This window comes from Mesoplodon bidens (assembly GCF_964165515.1).
Source record: "Mesoplodon bidens genome assembly, chromosome: 15".
NCBI lineage: Eukaryota > Metazoa > Chordata > Mammalia > Artiodactyla > Ziphiidae > Mesoplodon > Mesoplodon bidens.
Window position 1 is genome coordinate 48,964,297 of NC_138171.1, and position 14,036 is coordinate 48,978,332.

Sequence of the window (14,036 nt, forward strand, 5' to 3'; positions counted from 1 at the left end):
GGCATGACCCCCCTGAGAGAAAGCAGCGGCCACGCTGCCCTGCACGCACGCCCCGGGCCGCGGCGAGGGGATCACAGCCAGGGCTCTGCCCAGAAAGCATCCTGAGGGAAAAATGAACACCGTGAGGCTACTGAAGGGTAAAGAGTCTCAGTTTGCTAACACAGGTTTAGTCAGTACATTCTGGCCCGTAAGATGATGATGAAGCGACCACTCACGGGGCCGAGTGACAAGCTAGTGAGTACTGCTGGGACCCAGGCACGGCTCTACACCCAACACTCCTCCCAGCGGCTCCTGGTGCCGCCCCCTCGGCTCTCCGGGGCTTCCAGCAAGGTCTCCACGGAGTCGGGAGCCAGAGCCCAAGATGGTTCCAGCAGATTTAGTGAGCTCTGTAAAGCAACACTCAAGACAGGTCCATACGAAAAGATGTCATTTACATTATTTATATATCTCCAAGTAAGGAAAAAAGCACCATTTTACTTAAAATAAAAAGGCTCACACAGGCTTTGGTCCTGTCTTGAGATGACATCAGCCTGAGCGAGAGGCGGTTTGGCCCTCGGGGAGCAGGGAGACGGACGGGACACACGCTGTCGCCGGGAGGGAAGGGCGTCAGGTGGCAGGGGCAGCCGCACGAGTGGGGCAAGTAAGGAGACCCGGCAGGAAGGGCCTCAGAGAGCAGCCCCACGCGGCCAGGCTGGGGACGGAGACGCCTGCTTCAAGGGACCAAAAGCAGGCATGTGGCACAAGCCTCCGGGACAGGGACGCCAGCCAACAGAAAGGGCAGTATTCAAACTGAGGTGACGCTTTTCTTGCTACGTGACCGTTTCCTCTGTAGGCCTGTCAACTGCAGAGGGAGGCTTCAACAATTAGCAAAGAAGCACTCTTTTCTCCAGGAGCTGCGGGCCAACAAGGACAGAAAAGCTACAGTCACTGCTCCTTTCTCAAGGATGAAAACCAGGCAGTTTCCTGAACACTACACACTTCCCATACATACTTATGCCCCCCAAAAAAGCGACAGTAGGTTTTCCTGCCCAGATGCATAACTTGGCATTGACTACACCACGAAAAGCAAGAGTCTGTCGGGATGGGCTGGATTCCTGAACTACAGCTTAGAAGGGAAGGGCGCAGAATATCACCATGAACTGGCTCACAAGGAATAGTCATCTTAGGCGAACACATGCTAATACATTTCACAGAATGAGGGGTAACAGTCTAGAATCCAAAATGTGAAGTTTGGAACATCTCTCGCCAAACCTTACTATGAGGGCCTGCACCAGTGAGACGAGAATTGCAAAGACAGCAGCAGAGCAACAGCGAACAGCACAAAGGGTATCATTCACCAAGAGACCGTCCCTCGTTCCAGAGTCAACCAAGCCATCGGGAGACAACAGAACTTCACGTGGACAAAGAACATAAGGGCTAAAACCAGAAGGGGGAGAGCTAATCACGAAAGCCACTTATCCTATTTTCGATGTTTAAATACATCGGCCAACCCACTAGGTCAGATGTCTTCTTCTTGAGAAAGGCAGCATCTCTGAACCTGGGATGAAGGACACTTGAACATAACGCATGAGCAGAAGGACCCAATGGAGATGCGTAATTGAAAGAATCATTGGACTGCTGAAGAATTTCTCGAAACTTCTAAGGAAAGAAGGATCTGGGTCTGTGGCTGTAGGGCTGTATAACTGGCTTCCACCTGGCTCCTCTCAAAGAGGTCTTTGTCGGCATACCCAGGCACAGCTGTGCCAGGCTGGGCCTCAAAGCCGAATCAGTGAGGGCTGCAGACAACCGTCAAAGCAGCAGCGGATCTCCCCAGAGATCGGGGCCCAAAGGGCAAGACGTTCAGACAGGAGTCACTGCGACACACTCTGCTGCTCAACAATCACCACGGCCAGTGTGAGCGACCCCGACCAGACCCGCAGCTCTCCCTCTCCCGCCTAGTGCTCACGAGCAGCAGCGTGGCAGGAGGGAAGCCAGGGAAGGAAGTGGTGATGAGGTACAAAAGGAGGAACTGACATCTTTGGGTTTTTAAAACATAAATTCCAATCTAGGAAGTGGGAAAATAAAAAGGGAAAGAATTCATTCTGAATCAATGGACAGAGAAATATGGCTTACTAACCCCACATTCTGCATACAATTTCATATAAGAGAGGGAAAAACCCACCCCAACTCATCACAACGCAGTCCAAATGTTTGCAACCAGAGTCATGAAAATATTTCAGGTGAAATCACTTAAAAAAAAAACAGAAAGAAACCAGAAAGCTTTCGATCATTGCTTTCTAAACAAAATGGCAGATCTACTCTCAAACACACTTAAGAGTATTCCACACAACATGTTCAGAATTCAGATTTATTGATTTCCACCATATTGACTGTTAAAAATGGTATGAAGCTGACTGCAGGAAAGGGAACCGGTGATTTTAAGTTAAAATTAAGCTAATGGTGAAAGTACATCACCTCTGGCTTCAGTCACCACATCACCTTAGATTGGATATAGATTTTTTTTGAACAAAGTTCCAGAACTCTGAAATCCAGGGATGCTGCAGGCCTCTCCCAGCAATGTCCTTCACTTTGGGTCAGTCTCCTGGGCCAGAGGTGAAAGTGCTTTCAAAAATACTGCCATTTCCCCAGCACAGTGTCTTTGATTGCATCCACATATTGAGTTGGAACCCAGTACACCCAGTAGTAAGAGGCTTCCGTGGGGCCCAACTGAAACGCCTGGAAGGGAAAAAGGAAAACCAAGCGGTACTTCAGAGGTCGGGAGACTGAGCAGGCAGCACAACAAACACGGGGAGGGCTGAGAAGCGAATCCATTAAAAAGGGAAGGGGGAGAACTGTGCACATGGGAGCATTCTCCTGCCAAAAGTAAACGGAGAAAGAAAACAGAAAAAGGTGGGAGAGTTAAGCATAGCCGATCCGAAAGCGGTGGTTCCCAAACTCGCGCAGGCAGCAGAGCCAGCTGGGGGCTTGTCAGAACAGACTGGTGGGCTCCCGCCCCTAAAGCTCCTGGTTCTGGAGAGGTGGGGCAGGGCCTGAGGATCTGCATGTCTAACAAGTTCCCAGGTGATATAATACTGCTGATCCAGAGACCAGTTTGAGAACCACTGCCCTAGGAAAACTGTCACACATGCAGGAGGAAACAGACATGAGTGTTCAAAGCAGCACTGTCAGAAATGATAAAAACCTGGAAACAACCTACATATCCATCAGTAAGGGAACGCAAAATTAAAAGTGACCTACTCGTATGAATACTGGATTTACTTTTAAAAGGTATGAACTGGATCTAGAGTTAATACAGACAGATCGTAATGTCGAACCAAAAAAAGCAAGTTGCAGAACGATACATACCATGATACCATTTATGAAAACTGAAAAAACACAAAACAATACTGTATCTTGGTCATGGATATACGTGAAAATAAACGCACAGAGAGATGGGAAGGATCCACATGATAAATCATGATAATGGCAATACGGGGAGGGGAAGACAATGGGGACATATTCACTGTTGATATATTTTCTTTTATTTAAAGCAAGATTGAAAACAAGTTACAAAATATTTACAATAGTCATTTCTTGGTGATGGATATATGGGTTTGTTATAGTACTCTCGGTCCTTTTCTGTGCTTTTTAACATTTCTCTAAGGTGACATTCCCCCCTTTTCTAAGGTGACCTGTGAATCTAGCTAGTGAAATGGCATCTGCAAAGAGGGAAATAAACAGTTTCATTAAGACAAAGGCCAATGTGCTACTTAATGGCGTTTAGAAAAGAAAGGGGGCAATTAGAACCCACCTCTGCCAGCAATGACTTCAGAGAGAAATCAGCATTTAAACTAAATACAAAGGCATTAGCCGTCCACACTACCTCCTTAAAAGATGTCCAAAATGGTCCACTCTACTTGTTTGAAATCCTTCTTCCCAGGCTGTCTGAAAACTGGGACTGCAAACCCTACCGGGTCAAACTGGTGAGACAGATGTTTCGAAAGGGAGTGAAGGGGCCCAGTTGAAAATATTAAAATCCAACTTTTAAAACAGAAAAAATCACTAAGCAGGCAAAACAAATCACCTGCAGTCCTTTAAAGACTACAGAGACTAGTGGCGGAAGGGCCGCCCGAAGGCCTGAAAGGAGCCCGTGCCGTCATCACCACTGCCCGGAGGACACCCATGAGCTGTGCACCCAAGGCTGCGTGGCAGCCATGGCCTGACGCAGCCCCTGAGCTGACAGACCCCGACAGGGCAGCAGAGGGGACACGACTGGCCGACCTCCTAGAGCCAGGGGACCTGTCATCTGCCCAGAAGAAACTGCCATGCCTCGAGATTCCCTGTTCCCGGACCTCCCAACACCTCCCTGCGCCGTGAACCCTGGAGGCCAACCCGCAGCTCAGACCGCTAACTCCTGCTCCTCCCTGGGCTGGCCGCCGCCGCCGTGGCTACATCACTGTCGCCTCCTCAGCAAGCAAGGGAGGCAGCCCCGCCCGCACCCTATCACCGCTCAGCTCAGGTCCCTGGCACAGCAACTTCGGAGCAAGGTGGCTGAACTTCATTTTTAAAGCAGTCCCTTCAACAGTGCTGGGAAGACAGAAGGTGTCTGCCTAAGCTGCTCAGGGAGTCTCGCCACGGAACTCCTGCTCTGTTCTGCAGACCTGGGAAAGGCCTCCAGACATGCTGTCTGGGAAAGAGCAGCCGCTCTCTTTACAGCACAACTCCATGCTTGACCAGGTCACAGACTCCACCCTCCCCACAGGGTCCTCGGCCACTCGAGGGCTGCCCCCTGGGATAAGCAACATCACTGCAGAAAGGGGCAGCCTGGTGCCCTCACAGACGCCAAGGCGAGTGGGAGGTTTTGTTTCATACGCAAGACAAAACTTAAAATGAAGACCCACAAGCCATTAACCTCCTCTTTATATTTATTTTCCTGGTCTAAAAACAAAACATTACAGATACGAGAGATGCAACAGAGATAAAGTGTATCCCCTTTAAACTGCTGGGGGCGGGGTGCGGTTTGCAAAATAAACAGAGCGAGGAATAGGTCACGGATTAAGTTCTAAGAATGGGAAGACAACACGAGGGTCTTAAACCTGCGCGTCTTCTCAACACTGAGTGTTCTCCTCAGTGAAAAATCCATTCCCTGTTGGAGGAGCAGAAGCAGGAGTCTAGTGAGGGCCGGGCCACGCCGGCTACTTACCATCATGTGGTAGTCTTCGTGTCCTTCGATAGGTTCACTGACCACATTTTTAATGGAACCCATGGGCAATTTCTCAGTCCGCTCTAAGTTAAGAGGGATTACAGTGATTATTAAAGGCTCCCCACTCTACTCCCGTGACTCAGTAGTCCCTCCTCAGGGCTGGTGGCCGGGGGAATCTTTCCCCACCCTCTAGGGACAACGGGAGAGATCTTCTGGTCAGTGCACCTCCAGCCCTGCTTGGGAGCTGGGGACTTCTCAGGAGCAAATGGGGAACTGGACTTGACAGAGGTATATTAAAGGTTTCTGAGAGCAGAGGTATAGCTTGCCTGGTGTTACTCCATAACGTCTGATGATTAATAAACACCCAAGAAATTCCTCTGCACCCTTACTGCCAAGCCCAGCCCTGGCTGAGGTCTTCGGCACCTGGGATAGTCAAGGGGACCCAAAAGAGGCAACTGCATGCCCCTGTGACTTGTACAGGAAGGGGGATGCTTGGGGCTTTAAGACCAGTTTCTATCCCTTGATCCTGCTCACTCACCCTCCCCCGCCCCGTTCCCTCCCTTGGTCCCCCACCCCTCCAAATACACACACTTGAAGAAGTTCTCTGAGAGCATTCATAACCTCTTATGATTAACACTCTAAATGCCACTTATCACACGGGGTCAGAAGACGTTTTGCAGCAAGTTTAAGGATGGCAGGTAAGAAAGAGGAGGCAGCGAGGGATGCCTGGAGTGAGATGAGACTGGAGGTGAGGAGCCGAGGGCAGCAGGACAGGGCTGGTGGCAGGAGAGGCGGGGGCACCTGCACGACAAAGCCACCGCCCAGAAGCAGCAGACACCTCAGGGAGGAGTTCTCAGCACATGGAGAAACCAAGCTGGAAAACTCATTACAGGCTTTGCAGAAAGCAAAATCTGGAAAACGGAGAAGTTGACAAAACAAACCAGGAACTTAGAGCCCTGACTTGTTGTCTAGTTGGTGACTCGAGACATGTTATTTCCATCCTGTGGGCCTTGGTCTCTGAAAAATGGGGATGAGGAGATGGGACTTGAAGATGTTCATTCAGATTTTGACTTTCAGTGGCTCTAAAACAGTGACCCACAGGTAGGACCTGACCAGCACTTATCTTTAAGATGGAAACTTTTTAAAACACCAGCCATTTTGAATTGTCCAGAGATTTCACGCAAAAATATGGACTTCTGGCTTCTCTTGAAAACACAGAAGATTCAACAATCCTGGGCCCACATTCCTGAGTGACAGCAATCAGCTAGATTAGAGACTCGAGTTCCCTACAAGCAGGGCACATGTTCCCCCGAGGCGGCTCCACATGGTCAGAGGTCCCAGTTCCTGCCTGGAGCTCATTCTTCTCCCTCTACTGGGCCTGAGGCTGTCAGTACTGCCTTCTACACACGCTACCGCAGGAGCCCTTGAGTGCCACTCGGTAAAGCATCCCATCGAAAAAGAGGCCAACTAGCAGCTGGGATGGTCACGTCAGCAGAAAGATGAAGCCAGTGGCTGGCAGCCAACTCCCAGAACAAGCTGTCCTCCTCGGACAGTGCTGAGGACACCCAGGTGACAAGAGTCCTGGGCTCCCAAGTGAGAAGAAAGCCTGAGGTACACTGACACAGCTGTCTGGGTGGGAATGGAAAGCCCGGCCTTGGTCAACCCTTGAAGACATGAATGTTCACGGCCAGGCTCTTTAACAAGGCTAGTGAGTAATGTGGCTCTCAACAGCTCTGAAGCCCTGATACATCAAGATTCTTCTAGAGCTCTGCCTTTGTGCCAAAGCAGAAAGGCAGCTGCTCCTACAAGCTGAAATGAAACCTCTAACTCACGTGTGGGAGATTCTCTTTAGCTCCTGCAGTTACGATGTTGTTTCCTATACAACTTCATAACCTGAAAACATTCCCTGAGGAACCAACGAACACTTACACACTTAGTCCTCGTCCAGCTCCCCTGTATGCACCCACCCTCTGGGCCAGCATCCTTAGCCCCTGCCTCCCATTAGGCTGCCGAGTGAAAGTGCAAGCCTAGGAAGAGGCAGGCTCTCAGCAAGTCAATGCAATGGTGGAGAACTAAGCAAAATCACCTGCAAGGTCATGAATAAGTGACGACCTGACAGAGACAGGGTAGCTCACAATTAAGAAAAAACTGATGATGTGACAGGCTCTGCAGAGGAGAACGGCCTGCTAAAGGGTTCAAAGGCCCCTGGAAATGCTGGGAAAGCCCTTAAATATTATGCACAACTTGCTTTGCCCATGCAGTTAGAGTCGAAAGTGAAATGAAGACTATAGCAAGGAATCATAAACTTGTTAGAAAACTCAAGCATTTTGGCCATTTCAGTCTTTGTTCATTTTAAGAATCAGGATAGGATTGAAAACAAGAAACATTTTCATATTTCACATGATTAAAATCTCACTCCCCATCACCCCTACTCCAATTATTTTCCATAAAACTTTGGTCCCATTTTAAGCAGAATCATACTAAATAGCCTGTCCCTGAAACCAAGTAACCTTAGATGATGAGATCCCCTATACTTCTCTTTACCATTTACCTCGAACACTGAATACCTACAGTGCTGGCCAGAAACAGGTGAATTAGGCATGTTCGGTTCCCTCCAGGAATCTAACAGGGGGACAGACAAGTCAGAGAGTAATGAGTGCTCTGAGGATGTAACGGGGCTCTCTATGAACAGAAGGGGCAGCAATTCATTTGGAGGGTGGGGGAGATATCAGGGAAGGCTTCATTAGGAGAGCACATTTAGGTAGGACCCCGGAAGACTTTGTTAACAGGAATGGGAAATAGGCATTCTGGGTAAGGGCACAGCATAAGCAAAGACGTGAGCTGTGCAAAGCACGGTGGGAAGCTCAGGGAGTGATGCAGTTGAAGTACGTAGGGCACAACAATGCAAGTGGGGCAGGAAGTGAGGTCAGAAACTTAAACTGGGCCCCATCGTTGAGAATACGGGACACTATGTTTAGGCATTTGAACTTGGCCTTAAAGAGAGCAAGGTTTTTGAGCACAGGAACCAGTGAGGAAAAACCAGTACAGAACATGGGCAGGACAAAAGAGATCCTGGATGGAGCAGGGATATAGGTTAATTTGCTTTAACAGACCAAGTTTTGAGATGCTAGGAGCTAACTGGCGCAATAGAGTGGCAAAGAAAGGGACACAGATAATTCTGGAATGTAACTGACAAGACTTTGAACCATCTGGGGGAAGGGAGAGGGAGTACAGTCAGAGACACTTCCCAGCAAAAAGCAAGCCTGATTCACAGGCACAGGCAGGGTAGGTGGGGGGAAGCAGAGGGCAACCAGGCAGGGAAGGACAGGCAGGTCCCTAATACAGGGGCAAACTCTGACCTACAGGAGCCAGGCAGGTGACATACATTAATAAAGCTGGCTACAATAAAAGATAAATGAAACAGTGAGGACTACAGCATGGACCACCTGAAACCACTGCTCGACTCCGGCTGATCGTTGCCATGTGAAAATGCAGGTCCAGAATGGCTAGATCTTTTGCTTCTTTTCAAGAGAAGCACAAAAAAAAAAAAAAAAAAAATCAGATCCAGTGAAACCTCCTGATTTTCACAGATTGTGTGTAAACTCATAAAACCCTTGTCTGTGGACTAGACCTGGCCCTCAGGCCACATGTTTGGAACCTCTGGTTTTGGCTGCAACTGAAGAGTCACTGTTTGATGGACTGGCCCTGAGATCACACTAAAAAGAATGAGGGAAGAGGGTCCAAATAGAAGGCGAGCATCAAAAAGCAAAACTGAAAGCCAGGAGCACACAAAGCACAGTGGAGAAGGATTTCAGAATGAGGAGCGGAATTGCACCCAAGGCCACGCCCTGCAGGGTACGAGAGGCAGTGAGCCAGGAAGAGGTGAGAGCAGTCCGTACCTTTAGTGCCGATCCACAGCTGGTCTTGTTCTAGCTTAAAGGTAAGTCTCACTTTTCCCCCGGACTTATTGTACATGCCAGATAAGGGTACAGCTGGCAGGCGCTCCTGGAGACACAAGAGCATGGTAAGAGAGGGAGGAACCAGAAACAAGGCGAGACAGGAAAAGAAGACAGGACAAGAGTTGAGGACCTGATTGCAGGAACCTCAGGAAGTCAGAAGGTGAGCCTGGTTCCCTTTTAGAATGCTCACAAAGGAGTTTGGCTTACCTGGGCACCCTTAACAGATGGCATCACATCTTCAGGTTTTCCTTTATCCAACACTTTCCTGTGTTGCTATAAGTCAGAAGAGATAATTAAATGAAACAGCTGACTGCACTTTAGTCTATTATTACCTCTTTGAAACAGAGAATGAAGAAAGCCTTAATGTTTTGGTTCAAAAGCTTTTTGTGACTACAGATATGGGTCCTTTGACACTACAGAGCAGTGCTGTCCAGCAGAAATTTCCGTGATGGAAATATTCTATATCTATGCCGTCCAAAACAGTAGCCATGAGTCACTTGTGGCTACTAAGCACTTGAAATGTGGCTAGCCTGAGTAAGGAAACTGAATTCTTAATATTACTGAATTTTAATCAGCCACATGTGGCTACCACATTAGACATCAAAGCTCTAGAGCAATCAGGATTTCCAGATTGCTAATTCAAATAAACTACTTTCTTCTCCCCCTCCCCCGAAATCACCACTGAAAGAATTAAACATCAACATAAGACAGCCACAAAGGGTGCTTGCTCTCCTGGCATGTACAAAACAGGACAGCCGTTTCTGTCAACTTAAACTCCCAAAGAAACCTATAAGGATGCTGATAATCAGCTTAGCTGCCTAGAAGGGGCACTCCTTTAACAAATGAAGACTCAGTCCATTGCAGAAATCTTCCCCATAACCCCACCCTCAACCCCAGCTAAACAGAAAGCTCAGGAGCCACATTTCCAAAGAGAAATGCTGATTACTCTATAGCCTGACATTGAGAAGTCTCTAACCCCACTCCCACCTCAGGAGTCTGAAGCAGCTCATTAAGGGTTCTAATTAGGCTCATGGCCCCCTAAAACTGTTTTTGTCTGGCCCAAATGCCTGAGTCTTGTTTCCTCTCCATCTGTGGCTTTACAGGTACAGTCGCTGTCTGGTCAAGCTAGAACTGTAGGGTAACAAGTGGGTAGAGGGTAAACATTTAATCGAATTTAAGGACCAGGTGGCCAAGAGCCAGCTTAAACCCACACCAGCATGGTGGAAACCCTCTGGCAGGAATAAACTTAACACTGCCAGACTACTACCAAAAGGTCACTCTACATATCAGCCCTAGATTCTTTTTTTTTTTTTTTTTTTTCTTTTTGCGGTATGCGGGCCTCTCACTGTTGTGGCCTCTCCCGTTGCGGAGCACAGGCTCCGGACGCGCAGGCCCAGAGGCCATGGCTCACGGGCCCAGCCGCTCCGCGGCATATGGGATCCTCCCAGACCGGGGCACGAACCCGTATCCCCTGCATCGGCAGGCGGACTCTCAACCACTGCGCCACCAGGGAGGCCCAGCCCTAGATTCTTGAGCAAGCTGATGAAAAGCCAGGAGAACGGGTCCCTCTCAGTAGGTCACGTTATGCCTCATAACCAGCAACAATGAAACAAAGCTGCGTGGATTAGAAGCCTAACTGGACTCATAGCTCACAAGTACCTTTTGAAGAATTTTCCCTTCACTGTGGAGAACACTTCTAAAGCCTGTTAAGCTACCATTAGTAACTCAAAACCTGTATTTAAGAGGCATGTTATGCTCCAAGGGTGTAACCAGTGGGAAGGCTCATTCATGTATGACATGTTCCTATTTGACAATTTCATACATTGTGGCAGAGGAAGATATGAAAATGGAAATGTACTCATTTAGTTACAAGACATTATCATCCCATATTTAGAGGCAAAAGTATCCAAATAAACACATTTTAGATGTTAACATAGGTTTACAACCCTTTATCTGAAACCCTAAGGACAAATGTTTTGTACTTCATAAAGTCTAAAACTTTTAAGGATTTTATAAACGTAATACAGTTTTCTTTTTCGTAATACAGTTTTAAAATACACTACATAATATTCTTTGTGCAGTCTAGGATAGCACCTTGTTACCAAATATGTTAACATTTCTAGAGCAAAACCTGACTATTCACACTAATTCTGATCAGGTTTTGCTGCCAAATTTATAGAAGCACTTGGGTTTTCAGACTCTTTTGGGGTTCTGGAAGCACATATAAAGGCATTACGGACCTGTAACACAAAATTGTGTCCTTCTCACACTGTTGGCTATGTGCCTTGGTGCCTAAGGTCACTGAAACTGATGTTGGTCAAGGTTGGTTTACTCTCCTCAGGATACAGGTTAAGTTGAGAATATCTATTTTCCTGGAACACATTAAGAGTGGCCAGGAGACTCCATAACTACAAGTGGGGTTTGCTGGGTGATAAGATCACAAGTCATGGTTCTTCCAATCAGTTCCTTCCACAGTGAAACACTCTTACTTTTCCCAATTACAAAAAAGAATCTGAATGGCTACAATGAGCACAAAACAGGCTGGATCTCTTCCATCCAAAATGACCAACAAAGCATGTAAAAATTCAGGCCCCCATTTCACAGACCAGGAAGAGGGAAAAAAGAAAATCAGCATAGTTATCTTCCTAGTCAGCTTCATTTGGCTTCCTGAAACAGTCAGTTTTAGAGGAACCTCTGAAAGCTATTGATTTCCATGCCTATCCAGAAAAGGGCTTGTTGACGTGAGGGAAGCCACAAGCCAAAAAACAAATGTAAGCACTTGTATAAAATGGAGGATTAATTCCAACAGTGGCATTTTTCTCTGGCGCTAAATAGGAGAGAAACCCACATCTGCTTCATTTCAATACCTGGTCTAAAGCCTGCCTTTACAAAGGCCTTATCCTAAAGTAGATAGACTTGAGACACACTGACCCGCCAGATGAGACAAAGATGCAAATCTCAGGTAGTTGTCACCTCCACTCAACAGCCAGCCGCACCCAACTGCTGCCATAAATTTCCATCATGGGCCCTGTCCAAAAAGGAGCTTATTCTAGAAAGGATACAACCAGCCTAGGCTTGAGAGGACAAAGCCTCACACTTCCCAGGACCAACAATCACACGACAGACTCACTTTCTGCCTGCAGAGAGGCTCCTTCTTGTTCTCTTCGGCCTTTGCGTCCTGCTGGGCAGCATCTTTGGGTGTGTTTACCGCTAAAACGTCATTTATCGTGGAGCCAACCACCATGATCTTGGCTCCACTGGTGACTTTTATTTCTCTCAACGTCTTATCCTCAGGGACAAGTCCCTTATACATGACTTTCTGCATGGCAGGCGGGAGACCTTGGGAAAAGGTAGAGGACAGTGAAAGGAAGAAACGAAAAACATTCTTGCACAACAGACCCGAAAGTGAATACTGCTCTATCACCAATTACTTTTGTGCACTCAGGCAATTCACAACCCCTCTGAGCCTCCAGAACTTCATAAGAGTAATGACAATAGTTCCTTCTGTATGAACTTGTTTTACGTACTAAGATATAATAAGTACGGAGCATTTAGTGCAGCACCTGGTATTTAATAACTGATCAATAAATATCAGCTATTATTCATTCCAAGTTGTTCCTCAACCATCTTGTGACTCAAATATTAAGTGAGAGTCCACAAACCTTAGGGATAGAAACCAATACCGTTTCTGTTTTTATGGCGCTTACAGGGTACGTGCAGAAAATGTAAAAAGAAAATCATTTCAGATGGCAAACTGCTGTAAATAAGAAAAAACTAAGTAATACGAGCATCTGTGAAGGGGCCAGCATGAGAGCCAAAAACAGTGTTTCCTAAACTTCCCTTATTAGAAGTACCTGAGACATTTGCTAAAAATAATTCCTGGCCACATTCCAGACCCACTGAATCAAAATCTCCAGGGGGAAGGGCCTAGGAGCTGTAAATTTCACAAGCGCCTTAGGTGATTTTATTAGAGATGTTAGAAGCACGAGTTAGAAACTTGGGCCGAAGAGTCAAAAATGGGCTTGAATCCCAGCTCAGCCACTGACTAGCTCTGACTTCAGGTCTCATTTTCCCCACCTGAATAATGGGCACATTACGACTTACTTGGGAGGACTGTTGTGAGCACTGAAAACGCTGATGCAAAGAAAGTGGCCAGCGCGGTGCCTAGCACAGCGTCAACACTAGGCAGGTGAAGTGGGAAAGGCTGTCAGAGCCACGGGGATTACCTGTAATCGAGTGAATCTTCTGTTTTAGCTCGGAGCCTGTGCTATCCAGGGGAAACTTCACGTCGTGCTTAGTCTTGTTCCAGATGATCTTCAGGTCCACCAGCTCCCTGTCCGCGCCGCCGCCCGCGTCCTCGCCGTTGCTGACCGAGGCCTGGGCCGCGAGGTCTCCAGGGGGCTGGGCCGGGGCAGGCTGCAGACTGCCTCGCGCGGCGCAGGAGTCCTCGGCCGCCGCCCCCGCCGCGGCTTCGGCCTCCAAGCAGTTGAGGGGCCCCGCGGGCCCCTCGGTCGCCACGGTCTCGGCCTCCGTGTCCATGCCAGGTTCCTCCATGCCTGCAAGGGGGTTAGGGGGTGGGCGCTCGCCGCGGGCTGGGCCTGGGACCGGATTCTGCCCGGGCGCCGCCGGACCGCCGCTCCCGAGCCAGGCTGCTCCCCCCGCCGCGCCAGGCCGCATCCCCCAGGGGCGCCCGCTTCACCTCGGCCCGACCCGGGCGCCCGCCACCCCCTCCACACTCACCATCCGGGGCTCCGGCCGCCGCCATGATGATTGTGTACAACACCCACCGCTCCCGCAGAGGCCGCCGGGAAAAGGCGAGCTGACTGAGATTGGCCCCGGTAACAGCCCCTAATCGCGCACAGCCTGGCCGGAAACAGGTGGAGGTTTCTATGGAG

General features: G+C 48.5%; 1 protein-coding gene across 3 annotated transcripts; it reads right to left on the reverse strand.

Annotated features, from left to right (window-relative positions):
• Window positions 1-1,084: 1,084 nt before the first annotated feature.
• Window positions 1,085-13,988, reverse strand: UBFD1 (ubiquitin family domain containing 1). Of its 3 annotated transcripts, XM_081256335.1 has the most exons (7): window positions 13,882-13,987; window positions 13,368-13,697; window positions 12,272-12,480; window positions 9,349-9,414; window positions 9,082-9,187; window positions 5,183-5,265; window positions 1,085-2,715 (listed from the first exon to the last, which is right to left on the reverse strand). In XM_081256335.1, exons 1-7 carry the CDS (start codon window positions 13,904-13,906, stop codon window positions 2,605-2,607), a joined length of 930 nt encoding a protein of 309 aa, XP_081112461.1. In that variant the 5' UTR covers window positions 13,907-13,987; the 3' UTR covers window positions 1,085-2,604. The 3 variants fall into 3 exon arrangements, with proteins under 3 accessions (XP_081112461.1, XP_081112463.1, XP_081112462.1); XM_081256337.1 differs by lacking the exon at window positions 5,183-5,265; XM_081256336.1 differs by lacking the exons at window positions 1,085-2,715; window positions 5,183-5,265 and adding an exon at window positions 5,801-7,804 and having other exon boundaries at window positions 13,882-13,988.
• Between the last annotated feature and the right edge of the window lie 48 nt (window positions 13,989-14,036).

Excerpts from the sequence above, each read along its gene's own strand:
- UBFD1 (XM_081256335.1), bottom strand. The coding sequence starts at position 13,906 with ATGGCGGCGGCCGGAGCCCCGGATG. Across the intron at positions 5,266-9,081 it reads GCTGTGGATCGGCACTAAAG|AGCGGACTGAGAAATTGCCC; the intron begins GTACGGACTGCT and ends CTCTTAACTTAG. Across the intron at positions 2,716-5,182 it reads ACGAAGACTACCACATGATG|GCGTTTCAGTTGGGCCCCAC; the intron begins GTAAGTAGCCGG and ends TTTCCCTTCCAG.